The sequence below is a fragment of the Lissotriton helveticus genome, chromosome 11 (assembly GCF_964261635.1).
Source record: "Lissotriton helveticus chromosome 11, aLisHel1.1, whole genome shotgun sequence".
Classification (NCBI taxonomy): domain Eukaryota; kingdom Metazoa; phylum Chordata; class Amphibia; order Caudata; family Salamandridae; genus Lissotriton; species Lissotriton helveticus.
Window position 1 is genome coordinate 208,695,077 of NC_136072.1, and position 24,187 is coordinate 208,719,263.

General features: G+C 43.8%; 1 protein-coding gene across 1 annotated transcript in view; it reads right to left on the reverse strand.

The window, feature by feature from the left end:
- MINDY4B (MINDY family member 4B) overlaps positions 1–24,187 on the reverse strand; it is a 426,393-nt gene that overhangs the window by 186,094 nt on the left and 216,112 nt on the right. Inside the window, exons 2-4 of the mRNA XM_078666102.1 lie at positions 15,825–15,940; positions 15,531–15,558; positions 14,175–14,351 (exon numbers count right to left, since the gene is read on the reverse strand). Coding sequence (XP_078522228.1) covers positions 14,175–14,351; positions 15,531–15,558; positions 15,825–15,937 — 318 coding nt within the window. The 5' untranslated portion in view covers positions 15,938–15,940. The remainder of the gene's footprint in view (positions 1–14,174; positions 14,352–15,530; positions 15,559–15,824; positions 15,941–24,187) is intronic.

A 24,187-nucleotide genomic window follows, 5' to 3' on the forward strand; every position in this document is an offset into this window, starting at 1 on the left:
CCTGCTCACCGCCAGAACCGTGCCGTGAGGGAAACGGCCAGCGCTTAAATCTTCAGCGCCCATACCGCCATCCACCGCCATCCACCCGGTGCAGCAGCAGCTGGGGAATTACATCACCCAGCTGCCCCGGGGGTGGACGCGGCGGGTGTGACGACGCCCACGCGCCAGGAGGCGCCTTATTAGCAGGGAACGCCTCTCGCACACGCGAGTCGCGCGCGGGAGAAGCCCGGGACAAGGGCGGGCCCGTTTCAGCCCGTTCCAGACAGATCCAGGCTGGGCTGGGCCACCCCTCTGTCATCTTACTTCCGGTGACACATCCTACAAGGTATTGTTCATCATTTTTCAACGTCGGCCATTTGACTGTTCAATTGGGAGTTCTATATTGTAACAACCATGACTAGGGGAACAAGAAGTAAAACTGCCTCTAAAGCTGCCTCTTTTACCGGCCCTATTGATTTATTCATCTCTAAAACCCATGAGGCCATTAACCAAAATATTGCTGTATTAGAACGACGAGTCTCACAGGACCTTGCGATTGCCAGGAGATCCTCTCTGGGTCCCATAGCGACTGCCTTAACACCTTTGCCATCACTTACCCCGATCCCTATTCTAATACATTCAGGCACCACAGCACAAGTACATACCATCCCCAGTGCTGTGGACTTGTCAGCCACCAATCTGTCATCGGAAATGGATTCAACGGAAAACCTTGAGACAACTCCTGATCTAGAACATATTTTATCCGATAATCCGTCTCAAGATCTAGCTCAGGACAACAAGTTAAGAGGGGCCAGAGAAGGTGCTGTTTCGAAACAGCCCGATAATCACATGAAGGGGAGTTCTAAACTAAATCCCAATCTTATCAGACCTAACAATGGGCCTAATGTCCAACCTTCTAAAACTGTCCTCCCAAGTAATAACTTTGTTGCATTGGTTCCATCCACCCCACAAGGTTCTAAGCTGGTAAACGCAAATAACTTGGAAGGTGAACCCAGCCGGCATGATAGTGATCTATCACAACAACTTCTTGCCAGCTTTGGGGATCTATTAAAACATCATCTCCAACCCCTAGAGAAGAGTATCATGGCAATAGAGAAACAACTTGCCATTCTCCTTTCCAAAGTATCCAACCAGTCTGGGATGTGTACTATTAAATTGGGAGGGGTTCCACCTGCAACTAGCCTGGGGTCTACTCCGGTAAACCCATCCAGTTCTCTGGTTGGATCTATAGCACAGGCGAAAAATAACGTGATTGAAACTACCACCTTAGCCTCTGTCTCGAATAAGAGTGTACCTGCCAAATCCAATGTTACATCCATATTGCAACCTACATCTCAACCCCTAACAATAAGTTTACAAACCCTTACTCAACCCCCCCTACAGTTATACCACCAGCTGCTATTGCATCTCAGTCTCACACAACTAGTTTACAAAACCCTACCCAACCTTCCCCTGTTGTTATATCATCAGTTGCTAATACCACCACAACACAGGGGTCTTTGCAACCGCATCAAGCAAAACCAATAATTTCACATAAATCCAATCCTACAGACGTTAAGAGGGGGACCAGGCCTAAACGTCCGGTACATCTCCCACCGGAGGTTTCTCCTTTCACGGTAATCCTAACGGGAGTCCCAGAACTCCCACCAGGTACCGATGAACCTTCCTGGTCCCTTCTGAACAAAATTCTTCAATGGCTTAGCATTAATAGGCCATTACAGTCTGCCAACACCTGTAGAATCTCTTCTGTTCGTAGGGTTTCATGGGTGGGGTCGAGCCCAAAGAGCATTCAGGGGGATTGCGTCATTGTTACTTGTGTTGACGCATCCTCGGTGAATCATATCTGTTCTTGGCCAGAACTGGAGAAGAAAGGAGGAATCGACACCCAGAGGCTCTCGTTTTTCTATCCTCCTTTATTTAACTTTTACGCTCCAACACCAGCTACCAATTGGGTTATTCCTCACGATCAACCGTGGAACTATGGAGGTCCTTGGTTGACACAAAAGAATAGGAATAGGGACTGGCCATCGCGCCCTTGGTACCCTAATAAAGGTTACCCCGTGGGGAACGGATGGCAAGGCATTCCCACCAGTAACAGGTATGACTGCCTGGAGATGTTTGACTGACATAGTGCTCTTCTTTCTCCTAGTCAACCTCTCACCATTCAGTCAGGTTTAGCTCATGATTGTCAGTTACCCGCAAAGATAAGAGCTCCTGTCCCTTGTCCGCCGGTCTGCACATCCCTTGCTGGTCTGGCGGACCGTCAATTAACTATGGAAATAGAGAGAAGTCCTACAGATTCCCCCTCTCCCCATAACTTCATTAGTACTACCTCTATTTCATGCATGTGTAATGGACTCGATAGCGATAGTCCTGATGCTTGTACATCTACCGACACCCCCAGACTAGGCCCAGATATCAACCTCCAGGAAGATAGTCCTTCCTCACCTTGTGTAATCCAGCCAGAGTCGGCTATTGTTGTCGACACTGGTAAGCCTGCTGGACTTTCTCTTATTTCCTGGAATATTGCTGGCCTTGCCAGTAAAATAGGTTTACCCTTTTGGACCAGGTTTATTGGGGAGGGATTAGACTTAATCCTCCTCCAGGAAACGTGGTGTTTGGACCATATTAATATTGAAGGGTACACATCCCATTGCCTTAAAGCTACTAAATCCAGCTCGGGCAGGGCCAAGGGGGGCCTTTTGATGCTTTTGTCTAACAAGCTGTGTAATTGTACAGTTAGAAGTAGTACGATAGTTGGGACCCACAGTCAGGTAGTAAGGGTGGAGTGCAGTAAGGGTATTGACTTAGTTGTAGTAAATTTCTACAACATTATCTTTGATGCCACTAGAGGAGATATCTTACCACCCCTGGAAAAGGAAATTGCCAAGGCTATGGGCATTTCGAAAAGAAAGGCAGAGGTTATCTGGGCAGGGGATTTCAACTTACCGCCCTGCCATTTGTCCAATGGGAATATCTGTGGTTTTGGAGCGGCTATGTGTAGTCATTGGGGGGGGCCGGGAGCGAGGGAGGATTTTCTCCACTTCCCACACTGCAGTTACGGTTCTACATTAAACAACATGCTAGTTACACTAGACTTGACCCTGTTAAACTGTAACCAAAACATTCAGGCAATAACATGCCCCACCTTTACAGGAAGGGACGCAGGGTCATTTATAGATCATATTCTTTTGTCTAGTAGTGGAGACTTTACTAACTTATATGTAAATGAAGAAAGTCTCAGTGACCATAACAGCATTCGTGTTACCCTCCTAGGGCATGGTACCCCATCAGCTTCAGGTGAAAAGTGCTCTACCGACCTAGTACCCATCAGACCGAAGGGTCTAAGGATTAGATGGACTGGAATTAATTCCAAGGCCAAGCAGAAGGAGGTTCTTACCAGCTGTAAAAACCAAATTAGTTCCTGTCTAGATAAAGAAAGTGACCCTGGTTGCTTACTACTACACTTTGTCTCCATTAATAGTATTATTGATGGTATTTTTACTAAGGCCCCGATATCCAATAGTGGTCCGAAGCAGGGGTGGTTTGATAAACCCTGTATACTTGCCCTCCGAGAACTCAAGAACGCTTTAGGTACCAAACCACGTGATAACGAGGGAATAAAACACCTCAGGTCTAGATATAAAACAGCAATTAATAACAGGAAAAAGGTTTTACAGACTGAGGCTTGGGATAGGCTAAAAGAAGCAGCCGAGACCAAAAACTGCAAACTTTATTGGGAAACAATTAATAGTCCTTTTCTCAATAAAGAAGATGTCCCAGAATTAACATCATATGTTGCATGCAGTGATTGGGTCTGTCACTTTTCTAAAATCTTCAACCCAGAAGGGTTACCCCTCGAGTCACCGTCTCCTGAGACTACCTCTTGGCTACCTCTCCCTTTGGGAATAACACTAGAAGAAAGCCATGAAGGAATCTCTAACAGCAAAGGAGGCAAGGCCCCTGGCCCTGATGGGGTCCCGCTGGACCTATACAAAGATGAACCAGATTTGTGGGTTCCCATCCTGGTGAGGATATTCAATTGTGCGGCAGAAACTAATTTTCCTTCTTCTTGGGGTCAATCAGTCATTATCCCCCTACATAAGAAAGGTAACAAATCAGAGGCTTCCAATTATCGGCCAATTTCCTTGTTGGACGCCTCTGTAAAGGTAATGAGTAGGATTTTGCTCAAAAGGCTAGAAAATTGGGCAACTGATTCAAATATTTTAACCAGAGTCCAATATGGTTTCCGGAAAGGTTTGGGCACATTGGATCAATGTGTAAATCTGGACCTTTTAATTAACAAATACACTGTGGCTAAAAATGGCAACCTCTTTTTATGTTTTGCTGATTTGAGCAGCGCTTTTGATTTAGTTAACCATGCTATTCTTTGGGAGGTTTTGCTTGAAGCAGGGGCACCGAGGGAAATCGTCCATTTCTTAGCTAGACTTTATGAAAAACTCTCCTGTAAAGTCCGCTATGGCACCCTAGGCGAATGCACCCCCTTTTTTAAAGTCTCACGGGGCATACGCCAGGGTTGTGTTTTGGCCCCTCTTTTATTTTCCCTCTTCATTAATGGTGTTGACCGTTCTTTGGTTGACATCCCAGCAGACGCTCCCTTGATTGGAGGAAAACCCGTCCCGCTTTTACTTTATGCGGACGACGCTGTTCTTTTATCTCGTACACAGATTGGCCTCCAGCGTTTAATTGATAGTTTTATGCAGTTTATCCAAATTAGGAGGCTTCGAGTGAATAAATCCAAGACGTATGTTATGTCATGCGGTCAGGCAGCAAAACAGTCAAAGCATACCTTCTTTCTGGATAAAGATAAATTGACACATGTTAAATCCTTTTGCTATTTGGGAATTACATACAACAACAGTGGGACTTGGACCTCTGAATTTGACTCCATTAGATTAAAAATGCTGCGGTCCACCAGCAGCATTTTTCGATTTGCTTCTAAACTTGGCTCAAGAAGCATCCCAGACATGATGAATATATATAATGTTTGTTGTGTCTCTTCTGCTCTGTACGGGGCAGGTGTATGGGGCCATAGTGAGGGCACATCCATACAAAAGGATGAAAACAAGTTTTTAAGGAGGTTGTTATGTGTCCCCCCTTCTGCCTCTGTCCAACTGATCCACGAAGAGGTCGGGGTCGAGTTTATTTCTGACTTAGCAGCAGTTCGGCCACTTTTACTGTGGCGTTCTATTTGGGCTAAGCCAGAGACTCGATTCACTCAAGATATTATCCTTGACTGTATAGGTTTGGACCACCCTTCACGCATACAGTGGTTGAGATACATTCACCGCTGGTATCTTCTTCTTTTTAATATCGATGTGTTTCTTGAGCCAGAAGAGGTTGTCTCTATTCCCAAAAAAGAAATTAAGACAACGTTTCTAAACTTCCAAAAGGCAGAGCGTGACAAAATATTTGGTAATTTAACAACCGTAAAATTTTACAAGGATCTGAACTTAATCTCGGGGTTCCAACCCTACCTTGTGTACGTGACTCGTCCCTCTCACCAATATGTATTAACCCGTGTCAGATTGGGTATTGTTCACCATCTGGTTGCATTCCCAAACCAGAAAGCCAGATCTGAGACACTTTGCCCGTGTGACAGTACTTCTCGCCAGAGTTGTTGCCATTTTTTACTTTTTTGTACATTTTTTCATTTCCTTAGGGTAAAATACCTTAAACCGATTTTTATAAAGTATAATATCCGTACCACAAAAACTGCATTGACACTATTATCCTCACTGGAGAATGAGGATATTTGTTTCTTTTTGGCCACCTACATCTTGAAGTGTACAGCTGCCAGGAAAAGTATTGTACTGTAAAATCTTTTATACTTACCTGTCTGTACCCATGTTATACAGCTGCCAGGAATTGTATTATGCTGCTATTACCTTTTACATTCCTGTCTGTATATATATGTTTTTCAAGTTTTATAACAATTTTTGTAATTAAGGTATAATTTTACTCGTTGATGTCCACAGTATGTACTGTATGGTCTCCCCTCTTTTTTTTTACTTTTAAATTATTCTTATGTTAGTCTAAAAAGGTCCAGAATCATTTTACCGGAATCATTTTACTGGAAAGTACAGCTGCCAGGAAATTGTCTATCAAGTAAACCTTCTCGATTTCCTGTCTGTACACTTATGAATGTTTTGTATTGTCGTATTAGTTTGTTGATTTTAAAAGGAAAGAATAATTTTTAACTGTTGCACACTAGCCTTTTGCACATTTCCTACTCCTTTCCTTATTTGTGTCTATATGGTGATTCAATATTTTAAATTATGTATTTTATCATGCTTGTATGATTTGTATGTACAAATCGAATAAAAGCTTTTGAACTTGAACTTGAGTATAATCTTTATATCAGAAGTTATACGATATGACCACACGATACAAAACCAACATATAAGAATGGGTAGTATTCTTTCCGGTGCATTGGTAGGTTCTAATCCCAACCACTGTTTCTAACCAACAGTTAAGCTCACTTCTAACTGTTTCCAAAAGGTTAGGCCAGTCGTATTGCTAGGATCACACATGTTGCAAAAGAAAACAAATACTGCAATGGTTAATGATATTCTCTTATACTGTGCAACAGAGAAACAATGCCATATGTAGCGCCACAGTCATGTACTTTGCAATAGAAGGAATAATGCAATGCATATCACTACCAGCATGCCCTGTACCAGGAAGAAACAAAGCAATGCGTCACGCTACAATCCTGTACTTTGCAATGAGGAAATAATGCTCTGCGCCACATTATAATCAGATGATGTGCAAGGAAGAAATAATGCAATGCACCACATTACCTTCAGGTAATCTGCAAGGGAAAAATAACGCAGTGCGTAGCGCACCAAGCATGTAGTTTGTCACGCACAAATGAGGTCAGGCATCATATGACAGTTCGATTGTATGCAAAGTATAATACCACAGTTTAGGGGCTCCGTTAACAGTGCCCCCAATATGGATCAATGCTGACACAAAAGTCCTGCTTCTGACTCCGGCCCCAGTACTGCCCCTCCTTGGGTCAGCACGGGCCGAGATCCGAGCCGAAGCAACAGGCTCGCACAGCTGAAAGAAGCGAGAGGCCGAGAGAATGTCCCCCTGGACCTGCACCCCACCTCAGGTTGTGATCCTCGTTACCTGGGGGGGTGCAACCCCATTCTCCTCTCTGATGTCAGAGACTTGTGACTTGATCCAGATCTCCGTCACAGGGTGAAGCGAGCTCGGGCCGGCGTCTCAGCTCCTCCGGGGCTGCCGGTCCGGGCGGCTGCTGGTTTTCTCCGCGGGTCCAATGACTTGGCCCTCCTTCTGGCGGTCTCAGTGACACTGAGACTCACCCTCAGCACAGTGGAGACTTTACTTCGAATTCGGTGTACACTCTACCCAGGTACTCCACTCCAGCGCCTCAGGTTTCACGTCGTTACGCACACTGCACTTCTGAGACTCGCCTCTTCTCTGGTGCTCACGATGTCCAGGCACTCTTCACCAATGCCCTGGTTGCACCACGACACGCACTCTGCGTGTACGAGTCTCACCTCTTCTCCTGGTGCACATGACGACCAGGTGCTCCTCACAAATGCTCTGGCTGCACCATAACATGCACTCTGTGTGTCCGGCACTCACTTCTTCTTTCAGTGCACACAACAACCAGGCACGCCTCACCAATGCCCTGGCCTTCATCACGACACGCACTCTGCGCGTCCGAGTCTCACTTCGTATCCCCGTGCACACCACAACCAGGCACTCCTTACCAACGCCTTGGCCTGGACCACGACATGCACCCGGCGCATCCAAGACTCTGATTACTCCTGCAAGCCCACGATCACAAGGCACAATTTCTGAGGGTCTTAAGCTGCAAAAGCACGCGCACGCCGCATTGCTTGGGACTTCTCCTGAAACTGTTATTATCCTGTATTTCTAAACAGGGAGCCAGCTTACCTGGGGCCCTTGGGGTTACAAGACACAGCACAAAACACAATCGTTTTCAAGCACGGGGACCCAGCGCCTCCAAGCACAGTCTCAACAGCCTCTCCCTTGGTTAGAACAGCAAACTGCAGACCAGCCCTAGATCATGAAGCAAGGATTGGTCTTTCCACAGCAGTCTCTTCAGTTGCTCCTTCTTTAGCCGAGGTTCTTCTTGACCACAGAATAGGTCCAAGCCTTTTCAGTCTCAATCCATTTCTGATATATTCCAACGTTCAGGGTTTGAGCTCTCATAGGTATAACCCTTAATGTCTCTGAAGTTCGTTTGTGCTCAAAGGTCCCTGACCCCTCCCTAAATCAGTTCTGGGTATCTCCCTCCCAGTGTCACCTCTCTCCCTTTGATATTGGGGGCCTGGATACTTAATCACTCAGCAGGAGATGGGTCAATTGGTTTACAGCACCAGCTCAGGCCTTTTCACCTCCTGGGCTTCTCCTCCCCCTAGTCTCCAGGTGCAGGACAGACTGGTGCCATCTCAACCCCTCCCTGGGTCAAGACATCTCCCAGCTCCTACCACCTTTCAGATCCAGACAGACAATCCACATTTCAGCAGAGACACACAGAAATGCCTAAAGCACAAAACTCAGCCACTTTCTAGAAGAGTGGTTTCTGAACACACCTTCACAGAATGATGCTATGACACTGTGAGTTCATACATACTAAACTTCACCTCTCCATTTTAAACTAACAGGAAACTAGGCCAACATACACAACACCCAGCCTCCCCCATTCTGTCCTATGGGCAGGATGGCCTTTTAGCAGTGAAAAATGAAATGGAGTGTTTTTCACTATCAGGACATAACACACAACTTAGTATATATCCTGCCTTTTACTTACACTGCACCCTCCCCAGGGATTACCCGGGACCTACTACAGGGGTGACCAATGTGTATGTGAAAGGGAAAGTCAGGCCTGACAATTAGTTGCACTTGTCAGGACAACATGCTAACTCGGCAAACTGTGCGCAGGCCCTACACTGCAGGCCTGAGTTCCCTTCTCCGCGAGCCTTGGCATTACTAGCCCTGGCACACACATTGCACATCACTAGGGACTTTACTAGTAAGGCAACCATACCAATCATGCCCAACCAATTACCATTACATTTTATATAGGGAACACTTGCACTTTGACACTGATCAGCAGTAGCAAAGTACCCAAAGCATCTCAATTGGCAACTGTATGTCAGAAAAACGGTCTAGGGGGAAAGCAAAAAATTTAGGGAACTTTAGCCAAAAAGGCCAAGTCCTACAAAGGCCATCTATATATCGTTTTATTGTAAGAATTAGTTGCTTTTTACAACCATTGACATTATACCCTGATCATTTCCTAAACACTATATTGAAGAAATTAGTGGTTTTCTATAGGGTTAGTATAGTAACTATACAGTTTGGAGTTACCTATTACAGAACTAATTTTATTTGCATTCAACATTAACAATGTACCCCACCAGGAGGTATTGGAAAGTATGATGTGGATAATATTACTGAATAATGGGCAATATGTTGGTTTTTATAGTGAATACTTAATATGTTGCATCACAGTCTTTATAATGTGATAAAAGAATGCAAACCAGTAAAACAGCAATAGGTTGTTACGTTTGTGCCATCCTATACAAAAACATTTTTTTCCCTGCAAAACTTTTGTTTTGGTTAATGATATAGTCAGTATTGACAGTGATACATTTGAAGAACTTGAATGTCAATGGTTTCTTAATTTGATGTATGAGAGCATTCAGTGCATAGTAACACAAAGAGGGTACAAAGTTCCCCGAGAAGAGTGAAGGAGTAGAGGTGTGTGTGCTAGAAAGAGGGGAGAATCCCCTTGTTGGAACTAAAACCCTCACACACCCAGCAATCTAGGTGTCATGCTTCATCATATGGGTTCTGCTCCTCGTCAGACTGGCGCTGCAATGTCTGACGGGCTCCCGAAACCAGGGCTCTTTATCGGAGATCTTTTGTTCCGGCCATATGGTGCATGCGTGTGAGAGGGCGGGGTGGCTCTCTATCTGCCGGGGAGATCTAGATATGAAACTCTACACTAAGTGAGTTCTCCTCATTTGCCTCGCACAAACAATGCTCTAAACTCCCTTCCAAGATGGCCGCCACCTTCATCTCACAGCCCTATGCTTCGGGCCACCGTAGCTACCGCACATGCGCTGTTGTGGAGGGGACGTCACTCTAGCAGCGTAGTTGACCGGGCTGATTGAGGCTAGTTACATAAATATTGGCGCGCCCTATGCTCCGCTACCAGCTGCTGTGCGCCTCGATCGAGACGCTGTCCGGGGGGTGGGTGCATCGGCTTGGACCGTGTGCCGCCGTAGGTGAGGTTTTTAATACAATTTTATTTTTAACTTCGATCTGCTCCTACCAGCGTGTGATACCCCGTCACCAGCGAGTGGGGTGGTAGAAACTCTCATCTACCCTTGAGTTTTGGGTTCCAGGTAGCCAAATTGTTGCCTGGCCGCGATGCCGTCTGTAGGGCTGGTGGGTTGCCGGGGTGTTCGCGTGTTGCCGGGCTTCCTTTCTCCGCCGCGGTGCAGTTCTCTGCTGTCCTCCAGCGGGGACGTGACGCGGTTGTTGCAGGCGCCTTGTAGCGTTGTCTGCGCCCCAGGCTTTCCACCGGTAATCAGTCCGGATTGAGCCACGGAGCAGTGGTTCTGCCGGGACACACCGAAGCTCAAGATGCGAGGTGTCTGTCTTCCTCCGGGTGTTCACCCTAGGTGGGGTCCTCCACACTCCCACCCTTGTCCCTGCTGTGATAATGTTATCACAGCTTATCATGCCCAAAATTTCCCCCATTAGGTACCATACCTTTTCCAACCGGTCCGTCGGAAGCAGACTGCGAAGCACCTCAGGGAATCTTCTGGGGTGAGCATGATTAACCCAGTCTTCTTCCATTAACCAGCAGTTTTGACTTCTTCAAATATCACCGTTATATGTTATTGCACAAACCAACTGGTTGTGTGATACAATCACCAACTCACTATGCTATATGCTTGGTTTTAATCCTTCACTTTGGTTTGTTTATGTGTGTGTGTGCATGGATTGAACCTGTGCAAATCCTTCATATAGGAATATTGCACTCAAGCTGCCATCTGTGAACTGTGTTTATTTCATTTTTTACAGGTTATAAAACTTCAGCAGGACCAATCGGCCTGCAGTTCGGTATTACCGACCATAAAAGGTTGTATACCAGATTGCAAGTTTCTATTTATCACTTTTTTATTTATTTTTTCACTGTGTGGTACTATATACTGAGGTCCTGAAGAATTGCCATCATGGCAAGAAACATGTCGACCAAACAAAATGGTAGTAGCTAACGTGCTAGGATAGCTCCAGGGCATTTAGCTCCCCTCCCACCCCTTTTAAATAAGGAAGTCTACCACAAGAATAAAATAGGTTGTGGACTGACCTACCTTTTTTAACTTCACCTTTTCACGTCACGACCACACTCACCCGCCCTCTCACACGCATGCACCATATGGCCGGAACAAAAGATCTCCGATAAAGAGCCCCGGTTTTGGGAGCCCGTCAGACATTGCAGCGCCAGTCTGAAGAGGAGCAGAACCCATATGATGAAGCATGACACCTAGCTTGCTGGGTGTGTGAGGGTTTTAGTTCCAACAAGGGGATCCCCCCCTCTTTCTAGCACACACACCTCTACTCCTTCACTCTTCTCGGGGAACTTTGTACCCTCTTTGTGTTACTAGTTTATGGACTTGTACACTGGACCCCATTAAATATTGTCCTTCCCCAGTCCCTCCTTTGTTCAAAAAAAGCATTCAGTGCATGTCAGTATTAGTATGGAGAATCTGTCTATATATTACTTGGCCATTTTATTAACTGTTGAGGTTAATACTTTCATCAGCAATATCTTCATAAATCTACAAGCAGATATATGTTCTTCTGAAGAGCTTTCATTTTTTAAGTCATATCAAAGGGCTGTCCGCAGTCCACTATTAGGACACAACTGATTATATTAAACAAGATAGAGTTTGGGGAGTCATAGAGTTATGAATTACAGCAATGTCTTGAAAACGTTTGAATGATAGTTTTTAAAAGCAGTTCAAGAGGCAGGCCCTACAGAAACAGAACGTTTGTTTGCAAAGCAAGAAGTGTTGCTTCATGAAGTATGTATTCTATACATTATCAAATATTCAGTTCTTCAAATTAAATTAAAAGAGTACTCAATTGATGAAAATCAATAATAAAATGAACAATTTACTTAAACCTCCTTCATTACTTTCAGCAATAAGAAAATGCTTTACAGACATTTTAACAACAGGAAAATGTTACTTTGAAACAAGTGTAAAACCGTACTTACTACACAACAACCTGGCACATTTGAATATTTGAACTGTAGCAATTACCAAAATATCATGGAAGGATTTGGTATCGTACTCTGATATACTGCATAGCTATTAAGTCTATTTTACTTGTGGTAGCTCATATATGATTTATGGGATGTTTTACTGCTTTTATTATGTAGAGGAAACTAAGAGGAAAGTAAAACACCTGTGACAAGAACATAAATTCAACATTAGAGCAAGAAATTAAAAAGATACCTTTAGTAATGTACCTTATAGAATATCCAGATTTATGGACACACTACAATTTTAAACTGAAGGAGTACATCCATTGGAAACGGAGAAGATATTAACAAGCTCCTCCCACTAAAACTAATGAATTGAGGTAATGTATTGAACAGTATTGTGCTGAAAGGGCTCAATGACCCAGAAAATCTAATGTGCAGGTCTACCCTCCGCATTTAAAATGACACCTACTAAGGTTGTTGTAGTGCATAAATGACCACATTCAGTATTGTTGGAGCATTTAGTGGCATTGAGGCAAGTTGTCAATCTGTGTGCATTTTGTAAGTGCGTCCCAGTTTTACCCTGTCCACCTTTGAGCAGAGACCACAACTTCATGGTTAAAAAATTCAGAGCAAAACTCACTCAGAGGTTGCTTTCAGAGGATCTTCAAGACACCTCTATCCTCAAAATAGATTCAAGACCCTTCTTTTACATCAAACTATGGGGTATGATCAAGAGGCTAACAGCGATTTTCACAGGAGGCATGGCTTGTTGCTAGGAGGCTGCTACAACATTTGTTGGTACATAAAACTGTTACATCCTGCATGCACAATGAATGTGTTTAGTGACTGATCAAGAGTGCAGAACATAGAGACAAAGCTTACACAAATTCAGTATTCTTTTCCCAAATAAATCTGATAGTCAAGAGGGTGAACTTCCAAATATTTCTTCCTTTATATCACCACAAACAAATCACAGTATAAAGCCTAGTATATCTCTTGTCAAGTTATCTGTGGTCTGCTAGAACACAATGTATACATACCTCCCCAAAAGGGAATTTGAAAAGCTGCAATCATTACAATAAGCACAAAAAAAACTAGATTGAGATCTAGTGTGGGGTAACAAGAGCACAAGAAACCAACCTTGAAAGTGCTATCCATGACAGAAGGGCATAAGCAAACATTTTCAGGATGAGATATTGCCTGCAAATGTTTTCTGAAATCTGACTGAGAGTTTTCAGTAACACATGGTATTACTTCTAGACCACTTTAAGAATGCCTACAAACCTCCCCCTAACAGTAAATGTACCACAGATTAATTCATGTAAATTAGCAGAATTTACGTCTGATCAGATTTAATTCATAGCTATGTGATTGAGCTACAGGATCTTTCCTTGAAAATACATTTATTGCAATGATTTACTGAATTTAGATGTGCAAATTCTTTTCTGAATTGGGGTCTTAATAAACAACGATAAAAAATAAGCAGCATAACAAATTTACCCACATGTGTAATCCCCCTCCCCGTTTCTTTGCCAAGGAGTATTTTTAAAATAGCATTTTATATAGTACACATAGTAAATAAAAGATATTCAATGAAAAGGGCATGTTACCCTTCATTATTTGCTATATTATCTATTGACCATTGTACTATATGAGACTGTTGGGTTGTAAAGCAACTGCACTTGTTCAAACATCATTAATATCTAATGTTATTTCTACTCTGCTTTTAGCAGGCATTCTGCTTGACAGCCTTCGAGCCAATGATAGTCTGATGTTCACATGGCAGGGGATAGAATACCAAGGGTGCTTTGTGCAGGTGGGATTGTATGTCGGCAATGCTCAAGTGATACGATAAGCTTACCATCGCCATCTCCTTTGTGACTGGTCGACCACCCTGGTTTGAAGGGATAATCAGTGGAATGGGAATTGAATACGGGGTGTTGGATGGAAACTGCCCATGTTTCTTTGAAACGTGAGACGTGGCGGCGCCCGCCCCCTCTTCGCTTTCATCATCTGATGTGTGGCCATCCTGGTACTTCTATGGGAAAGAAGCAAAAGAATGGGTATAGTCATTATGCATGCCACACTTAAAACATTATACTCTGCAACAAAAGAGTGTGTGCCATTCACTGCTAGCTACTTATCTACAGTGTTTCAATTATGTTGCACTAATATTGCAAATGTAAGAATCAAACTTTAATATCCAACATTTTCAAGTGGTACATAAAATAAGCACTTTACAACATAATATTTCCTCGCAGTTAGATAGATGCATTTTAATACTTTCAGAGTGACTCTGCGCTCAGATTTCTTGCAGACCAATTTTTTTTTTCCTTTCTACGGACTCTACTCTGTAATTAGATAGTAGACAAAGGACGCCCTTTTTTAATCAATGATAATACAGGTACGCATCCACAACATTTAATGGAAACCCGATCAGCTGTAAAAGTGAAATAAGCCATTCACAAAAAACGGTTTGAGAGAAGCGCTAAAAAATTCAATTGGTTCTTTTGCATACCTCAAAAACACAGTTGTCTACTCACCGTTTGACGCTTGTTGACTTCTTCGTGCAGTATTTCAATGTAATTCAACTTTAAATCGTCTCTCCTCGGCTGCACCTTTGGGCTGATGTCCATAGCAACTAGCCTGAGTAATTATAGAAGCCCAAAGGAAAGTGACACTCGCTGCTGAAACTGGGGAAGAGCACTGTCTCCCCACGCGACCTCTCTCAGAGAGTACCTGCCGGCACGCGCTCAACCCCTCTCAGGTGCAGCGGGCTCATGACAAGACGTTTCAGCCTTTGACATCTTGCCACCGTTTCCCCCTAGTCAATTAGCTTCTTTTAAAATTATATCTTGTTGGTCACAAACCAGCAGTCAAGGGACCTGGCTACCTAAGTATTTTAGGAACCATATGAAGACATACCATATTTTCACTTATTAACAGGATGAAATAAGTGCATGAAGCATACATTTTCCCAGTAATTACTTTCATCCTCGAATCAAAAACTATTCATTCTGCCAGATGCACGTGTTTTTGTTTTTTAGGACCAACACGTTTTTCAATATTAACATGATTGACATTAAACATTTAAAATGTAAGTAGCTGTCTTAAATATTTTGTTTCATTGTATTTTCAACAGAGTGCTAAATTACATAGAATCCGGTACAGACAACCAGGGACAAGCACACAGGACACACATTCACTTTTGGCATACCTGATCACTTCTTTTATTGATGTCCAATCTGAAAAGATATGAAACAATGCATTTAGGAGTCACATTAATGAGGAATGAGCTAGCTACAGAAAGTGGATGTTTAATTAAAACAAACGGATAAAACTGATTAGAAAACTAAATTGCACATTCTTAAATATTCAGTATCTTTTAATCATTTCGGCAGGGCGATATATTTCTAGTAACAGAGCACTGCATTCAATTTACTGTAGATAGCCAGACAGACCATTCGCTTCCTTAAATAGATGGATGGGACAAGTGTAATTAACTTCTTACCCGTGGCAGCTAAAGATTTCTCTCCATTTGTCAAGATCTGAAATTTTGCTCTCTATCTCTTCCAGTTCCATTTGTTGAAGGCTGCGTTCCTCATTGGAGGTTTTTGAGTCCATTTACTGTTTCATCAAAATGAAAGAGGGAATATTTTAAGATCAGAACAAGGAGGCTCTTCCACAGATAGCTACAGTATGTGAGGCATCCCGGTCCCTTCAAACAACCGCAACAACTTCTTTCTCTCATATGTTAGCCCTGCTGGGAGCTCACACTGTCTTGATCATGATTAAAGTTTCATTAGAGTTGGCTGTACTTTTGTCTTTTGCTCGTCTTTGTCTATATGATGCAACATAAATATTTAATGCGAGGCAGAGATTTATATAAATAAGTCTGCAATTACATATCTGTTTCAGTTAAATAATTAAAATGATGCAGCTCGGATCTATAGTGAGTTCAGTAATGTGGAAATGCACCAGAGAGAAGCCAGTGGCAATACTACCCCGATGAAAGTCTGATAGTACGTGTAATTGTCTACCATTGTTCAGACTATGTGATACAATAAGGCTAAATGACACAATTCAGCATGATTGTGAGGGCCTCAAGTGCCAAGTAATGTTTTCCAGGAAGCCAGGGAGCACGTGGCCTTTAGAAGAGAGGTAAAATAAATCATGCGTTACAAACAGGCTTTCTATGTTATTGGTTAATTATTTAAACGACTTAAGTAAGAGAATTAAACATTAGGACGATATTATACAGTGAGAAATCGATCTGCTAGAAGATCCAAAAGCAGCATTATTTTAGATAGCAAAACAATTATTCAATCATCGAATTATCCTACAGAACATGTCTGTAGCATTCGGAAAGGAGCCAATCATATGGGCCTTCCCAATGATCAAGAATCCTCCAACATATTAGTTTATTTCCTCAAGAACATATAACACAGCAACATCCAATCACAAGCATGGTTCAAACAGTTCATCGTCTAAAGGCAATGTAAAAGCATGCGTGACCTAAATTCATTGGCAGGGTAGGGTCAAGGAAGTGCGGTGTAGGCCAGGAATATCGAATCCCAAGTAGTGATTGGTTAGAACATTGTTACAACAACTTTGAGGGACAAGATATTGAAAGGTAAATTTCTATACATTTTAAAATACCTTACTCCTCATATATATATATATATATATATATATATATGTATATATATATATATATATATATATATATATATACATATATATATATTTATATATTTATATAGCGTTGTGATATATATATCTTTAAGGTAAGTACATGTGGAGTTGAGAATAGTCACTCCTTTACTCCCCCTGTTTACTTAACTTTCAATATTTTGCCTCCCAATATTGTTGTAACAATATTCTTTTGTATTGATATTCAGGATTGAATATTCCCAGCTGCAATGATAAAGAGGCTATCATTTGAAACCCATTCTTTTCTTGAACCTCTACTGCACAAGTGCCAAACAATCCGCTAAAAAGCTGGCCTTAACCCCTATAGCATGGGTGTCGGCCAATGGATGACACCTGCACTACCTTCCTAGTGTGCCAGTCGGCCCTTGGCTGACACTGGGAAGGTAAATAAAGGATCCTCTGGTCACCGGAGGGATTCCTTTAATATTTGTTTTAAGTCGGACTGCTTGAGAGGAGCAGCCCGAGTCTTTTTTTAATGTAGGCACGCTGACGTCATTACACGAAAGTAAAACAAGCCCGCAGGCTAATTTTACTTTTATTGCATCAGTGCTCTGGACGTATATCTCTGCCCCTGACCATTAATTTGGGTGGGAGAGGCATCATTGGAAAAGGCACCCACAAACGTTTTAATGCATGGGCAAAGTGAGCCCTGGCCCAGGGCACAGCCTTTCAGTGGGCCCTCTGACAGAGTCAGCTCCGTTCTCCAGAGTTTTGCCCCAATGACCTTGAATATTTCTTAAACAGATTGTTTTAAATACTGTTTTCCTTTAATTTATTTTTATGTACCTGTTGTGTGAGAGTCTAGTACAGACATTTTGCAGAGAAATGTGTGTTTATGTTTCATGCAATACGCATAAAAAAGTGTCTTTTAGATCAAAACAAGGCCTAACATATAAGAAATGGGAGGGTGTCTCAGAGATTATTTGCAGTAATATTGGTGAGCTGCTGCTGTGTTACAATATTGAAAACACACATAACTTTCCCTGAATATTATATGTAAACACATTTAGGGTCTTATTTATGAGAAGTGATGCATCGCTGTGTGAAAACAGGGATGCGTCACTTCTTAGTGCACCCTCCTTGCGGATGGATGGATGCGTAATATTTACTGTATGAAGCATCATCTCGCAAGGAGTTACAGATATGTCAGTATTTCTGACGTATCTGTAGGTGCAAAAGTGTTGCCTTGCTGTGATGTGTCTGAAAATAGACGCAACTTCAGCAATATGCCCTTTCACGTGTTGTGGAGTTATTACAAAGAGAGAATAGTGTTGTAGCACTAATGGCTACCTCCTTTCTTTTTTGTTCTTGCAGTATAACTTTGGATATTTTAACATTGTGGGTGCGGATCAATCGACGCACCTTGTCTTGCCAAGGCACCACTGAAGGGTGAGTGCTTTTTTACAAAGGCCATTAGTTGACCCTTTCTGATAAGTTATAGTGATACTTAGCCCCGCTATTTATTTATCATTACAGGTGCCCAATGAATTCTATTTGACGTGCACTCTGAGAGACATTCCCCTTTCCCACTCCGTCCTGATGAAGACCCGTTGTTGAGGACTTGAACCACCCACTTCATGGTTGGGTCGAAACGTCGACGACATTCCCCCTTGGGAGCCTGTACCCACTAATCCCTGTCCATTGTCCCCCCCTCTCTCTTCCTGGCCACCCCATTGCCAACGGTGCAATTGAAGGACCAAGGAATTGTATATAGCATTTAGCGAGTAAAAAAGAAGTATTTTTTACAAGCATTACCTAGGACAGGCTCATTATTTCTTTGTATATAAATCATCTACACTATTTTCTGATCCTCTTGATCATTCACTTGAGCACTCACTTTATCTTTCTCTGTGCACGTCTCCTCTTTTTATAAAATTGTAATTTGCGTTATGATTTGTGTAAATATATGTACATAGTTAGATTGATTTTCAAACATTGCTATATGGTATATTAAATTAATCGTCCCAAGAGGACCTTTTTGGTTTCATTGGTTCTTTGGCACTTACTGTAATTAGATTTCTTTGAGGCTGTGGGCTAATATCCTCTATGCTATTGAGACAACAGATTCAATCTGGGTTTTGAGTCATTTAAATTGACCGAATGCTATGATTATTCTCGTTAGTAAAATTATGTCTAGGACCATTTGTTGTCTGTACTGCTAAATACCCAGGTCCTTTGACTACATTGGGTCAACCCCTGTTTTATAACACTTTCACGTGGGGCAAGCCCCACGTGAAAGGGCCTGCATCAGTCTTACGCCTGCTGTGAGGCAGGTGTAAGATATTGATGCAATGGCGTCCTGGAAGTGGTGCACTGAGTTCTCATAGATTTCAATGTGTCACTATACAAGGCTTTTTTGCATGGGGAACGCCCACCCTGCATACATTATACCTTGCGCAGGTATAATGTGGTGCAGAGATTTACAAAGTGACGCATCTGCCTACATGCGTCACATTGTAAATAGGGCACAACATGGCACATTTTTTATGCTGCTGTGCGTCACAAAAATGTGGCCCTTAGAATTTGGACGAGTGTTCCTTTGCATTGTCAGGGACCTAATGAAATGAAATGAAATAGTGTATTTAATAAAGTGTGCAACTACACAGACTAGAGTGTCCTGGCACGTGACAGCGGGAGGAAAACGTGAGTAAAAGAGCCATCAGTTATTAAAAAGTCAGTTTTTTAAGTTCTTCCTGAAAGAGAGTAGGTCTGTGGTTAGTCACAAAGACTCGGAGTCTATTCCACAATGTTGCGCCTAGAAAGACAAGGGATCTGCCTCCAGTGCGGGCACTGCATATTTTAGGCACGACAGCCAGGTTGGCATTGGAAGATCTTAGGGGTCTAGATGTTGTGTAGCGATTAATGTGCTTATTTAGGTAGCTGGCTCCTAAGCCATTGAAAGATTAAAAGAATATGGTCATCACTTTGAAGTCGATCCGTTCTTTTATGCGAAGCCAGTGTAGAGACTTAAAAATAGGGGTCATTTTAGATCTGGGTATAGGTCTCAGGATGGCTCTGGCCGTTCGCCTTTTGTACCACTTGTAGGCGCTGGATAAGGGATTTGGGCAACCCATGGTACAAGCTGTTGACATAGTCAAGCTTTGATGTCACCAGAGCCTGCACCACGATCATTCTACTATCGAGCGGTGACAGTGGCAGGAATTTTTTTACCATCCGAAGTATGCCAAAGCGAGCGCCAGTTAGATTTTGGATTTGAAAGCACATGGAAATTGTCTTGTCTATGACAATTCCTACGTTTTTGACTTTGGCGGGAGAGGCAGATCTTTTGACCACCAAGAGCTCCCGTCAGGTGTTTCTGGTTTACCAAAGAAAACAACTTCAGTTTTGTCAGGATTGCACTTCAGCTGATTGATCCTAAGCCAGTTAAAAACCTTTGTGAGGCAAGACCTAATCATTGCCCGTCAAAGTTGCTTCCTTTTTCACATGGAAAAATCAGCTGTGTGTCATCAGCAAAGGAAACAATTTTGGCGCCCTCTTCCTCTACCAAAAATGCAAGGGGGGATAGATATATATTAAAAGGGTAGTACTGAGAATGGAGCCCTGAGGGACACCTACATTCATGGCCGGAACAGGGGATAAGAAAGGGGGAGCCAGATGTCCAGAGATCTACTTGCCAGGAAGGATGACATCCATGTTAAGGCAGTCCCCCCAGGCCAATGTTAGCAAGTCTCTCCAGGAACCTCTCATGTGGGACCGTATGGAAGGCCGCTGACAGATCGAGCAGTATCATAACAGCCTTGCCTCCCTGGTCCAGCTTACCCTTGAGAAATTCAGTCACTTCCAGCAGAGTAGACTCCGTACTGTAGTTTGCCCTAAAACTGGATTGGGACTCATGAAGGAGCTTCCCATATTCAATGTGTTTTTGGAGGGCTTTGTTTACATGCTTCTCTAATACTTTGGAGAGGGTCGGAAGAAGGGAGATTGGCCTGTAGTTGGCAAGGTCTGTTGGTTTGGTGTTAGCCTTTTTCATCAGTGGAAGAATCTTAGCATTCTTCCATAATTTCAGCAAGTTGCCTGAGGTGAGGGAAGCTTCAAAGAGCTGGGTTACCGTGGGGTTTATGGTGGGAGCTAATAGGTTCAAGATATTCCCTGGACATGGGTCGGTAGGAGAGCCAGACTTAATGCTTTGAAGAAGGGTCAGTGACTCTTCAAGCTGAAACTCAGGGAAAGCTAGTAAAGATGGAGGATCCAAGAGGTGACATTTTCCATTAGAACTAAGGTAGAAGGTCAGTTATTCATCTGAGATGTTAGTGAAGCTTGTTGGATCACGGATATCTTTTTGTGGAAGAATTTAGCTATTTGCTTAGACCATTGTTCTGTGCATGGACCTTCCTTTGTGCCGGCTTTCGGACGGTAAATGATTTAACTATGCTAAAGATGTCCTTACTCTTATTTTGGGCATTTTCTATCTTGGTTTGAAAGAAGTTTTTCTTGGCTGCCTTCACAAGAATGTAATGAGCTTTTAAGGTGTCTTTATACACCTTCCTGTCCTCAGGTAGATAGGATTCACTCCATTTCCATGCAATTTTTTGACAATTTCCTTTGCTTGATCTGAGGGAATTGTTGAATCATGGAGCTGGTGGGGCCGACCTCATTGAGGTGTGGGAAACAACTGGTACCGATGCACCAATGTTGGTTTGGAGCCATGAATCCATTGACAGGGCGTACGAGTCAGGGCAGCCAGACAGCTCCGGAGAGGAACGACTGAGGGCGTCTGCTAACATCGGAATGGATATTTTATGGAATGTCCTGTAATTAGGAACCCTCTGCCCTGCGTTAGCCCGAGGGGCTATGGCAGAGTTGGGAATGACGAATTTTAATAGGAGGTGGTCAGACCAGATAATGGGAAGTGGTAGGCTTACTGATATGTCAAAGTTGTGAAAGATTTGGTCTTGGGTAGATCCCGTCTCATGGGTGGCTGAAGAAATAGATGGAAACATGTTGCAGGCCGGCAGCGTCTCCAGCAAGGAAATTGTTTGAGGGTCTTCTCCATTGTCCATATGTATATTGAAATCTCCCAGAATAAGGCAGTTGTTGTATTTTAAGGCCAGGGAGATGGTGTTGTTTTAAGCATAGTAATCCAATTTCCAATTGCACCAGGAGGTCTGTAAATCAGAAAACCAGTTATGCTATGATGGGGGAATAATGTACCGTGGAAGCCTAAGGACTCTGAGCCATCGATGTTTTCTATTGGGATGGGAGAGCAGTCTAGTTTTTTATTGTAAATTATGGCTACACTGCCCCCTTCCCACTCGGTCGGTCCCTCCTAAGGATTTTTTAACCCGTAGGGATGGTCGAGGTGATAGTAGGGTTGGAGGTTTCAGACAGCCAGCTCTCAGTGAGAAATTAGGCTGTTCGTCTAAAAGTAGGTCATAAATGTGTAGTTCATTCTTTGGCATGCAGCAACAATTTAAAAGGGTGGCCTTTAAGTCCTCTGTTTTCTATTGTTTTTACACTAATTATTCGGTGGGAGGATCTTGGGTGCGAGTTTCCTGGACTGGAGGAGAGACCACTTGCACTTATTGCATCGAAATTCTACCTCCAAGCTCAGATCAGCTGCTGTACACTGACATAATGGTAGCGGCCTAAGGCTAAGAAGTTGTTTCCTATTGTAATATAGTGGAAGAAACTCACCAGAGGGGAACTGGGCAGCATGGCTGGCGCCGGACGCCTCCGGGACACTCACAGCCACAGATGGGCTTGCCTTTGGTGCACCAGCAGCACACGTCCACTGCGCACGTCCGTTTGCATCGGGAATATATAGGCTTATGCCTATGATGCAAACTGGATCGCTAACGCAGCTGAGGAAACAGAAACTGCGTGGGTGGAAGTGAGGAGCCCGAAAGTAGCCCCAGCACTCCCCACAATCGGCATATCAACCGCGGCGCACCAGGACTGGAAGAAAAGCAAGATGCGAATCGGAGCAGCTAAGGAGGTGTGGGCAATCAGAATCAAATAAAGTGCAAGTGAGCGAAGGTAGGAGAAATTGTTAAAAAGCACAGAGTAATTCTGCCACACATGTGCAATTTAAAAAGTATTAAAACCTAGTAGCAGGGCAGGAAACACTAAATGCTACCGCTGTCAGCTGCGTGCGTCACTTTACATCAAGAATATATAGGCTGAGGAGGAGCTTCGCGCGATTCCAAGATGGACGCGTGAGCTAAGAGCTCCCGGGACCCCTTCCACCTCCGGCGACTATCCTGTCATCTATCCTGATTCAGACGACGGATAATTTTTATTGACGCCCTGCTGATGCCAGCGCTCTTTTCGTGACTTGTTTTGGCCGTCGCACGCTGAACTTACTGCGCCCTGAACTTTGAGGCCTACCACGTATGCCAACCGGAGGCTCTAGTCCCCGAGGTACCCAGGTGGCGATCGAACAACAACGGCTGGTGGGCCACGCCCGCTGCCCCTGGTGTACTTTCGGTTTTGTTTCTGCTCCTCGTGCCAGCCCACTTCCCGATTGGAGTTCTTACTCTGCTGCTGCCAGCCTGGTGCTTGTGCTGTGCCCCTATTCACTCGCAATTCGGCGCCTGCCACGACAGAGTTTGTTTTGTCCGAGTTCTGCAATTCCAGTTGGAGTTTCTCCCCGGCCATGACGGGCAGGACAGTGGTCGAGAGACGCGGCGCAAGAGGTTCGTCCCGAGGGGGGGCCACCCAATCTCAGACCATTGATCGCTTTACTCGACCTAAGGGCTCCCCGGGCGGATCGAGTGGTGCCCTGGAGGAAACTGGGGAAGGTGCTCCTGATGACGTGGAGCCTACTCTGAAGGACGTGATGGGCGCCATTGCGAGTATTCAATCCAGCATGGGCCAGCAGTATGAAACCCTGGCTGCTAAAATAGACACGGTGGCGGTCGATGTTTCTCTCATCAGAGCGGACCTTGGGAAAACGAACGAGCGTGTCAAATCTCTTGATCTTAAGACCGCTAGTCTGACCACGGATGTCTCGGACCTCCAGACCACAGTCCGTAATCTCCGGACCACTTGTGACCAGTTTGCCAATCGGTTGGAGGATTTTGAGGGCCGGGCCAGGCGCAACAACGTCCGCATCGTTGGTGTCCCGGAGACGTCTGCCGATATGCCTGTCGATGTCCTGGTGGAGGACCTTGTTTTGAAGCATCTGGCGGCGAAGGGCCT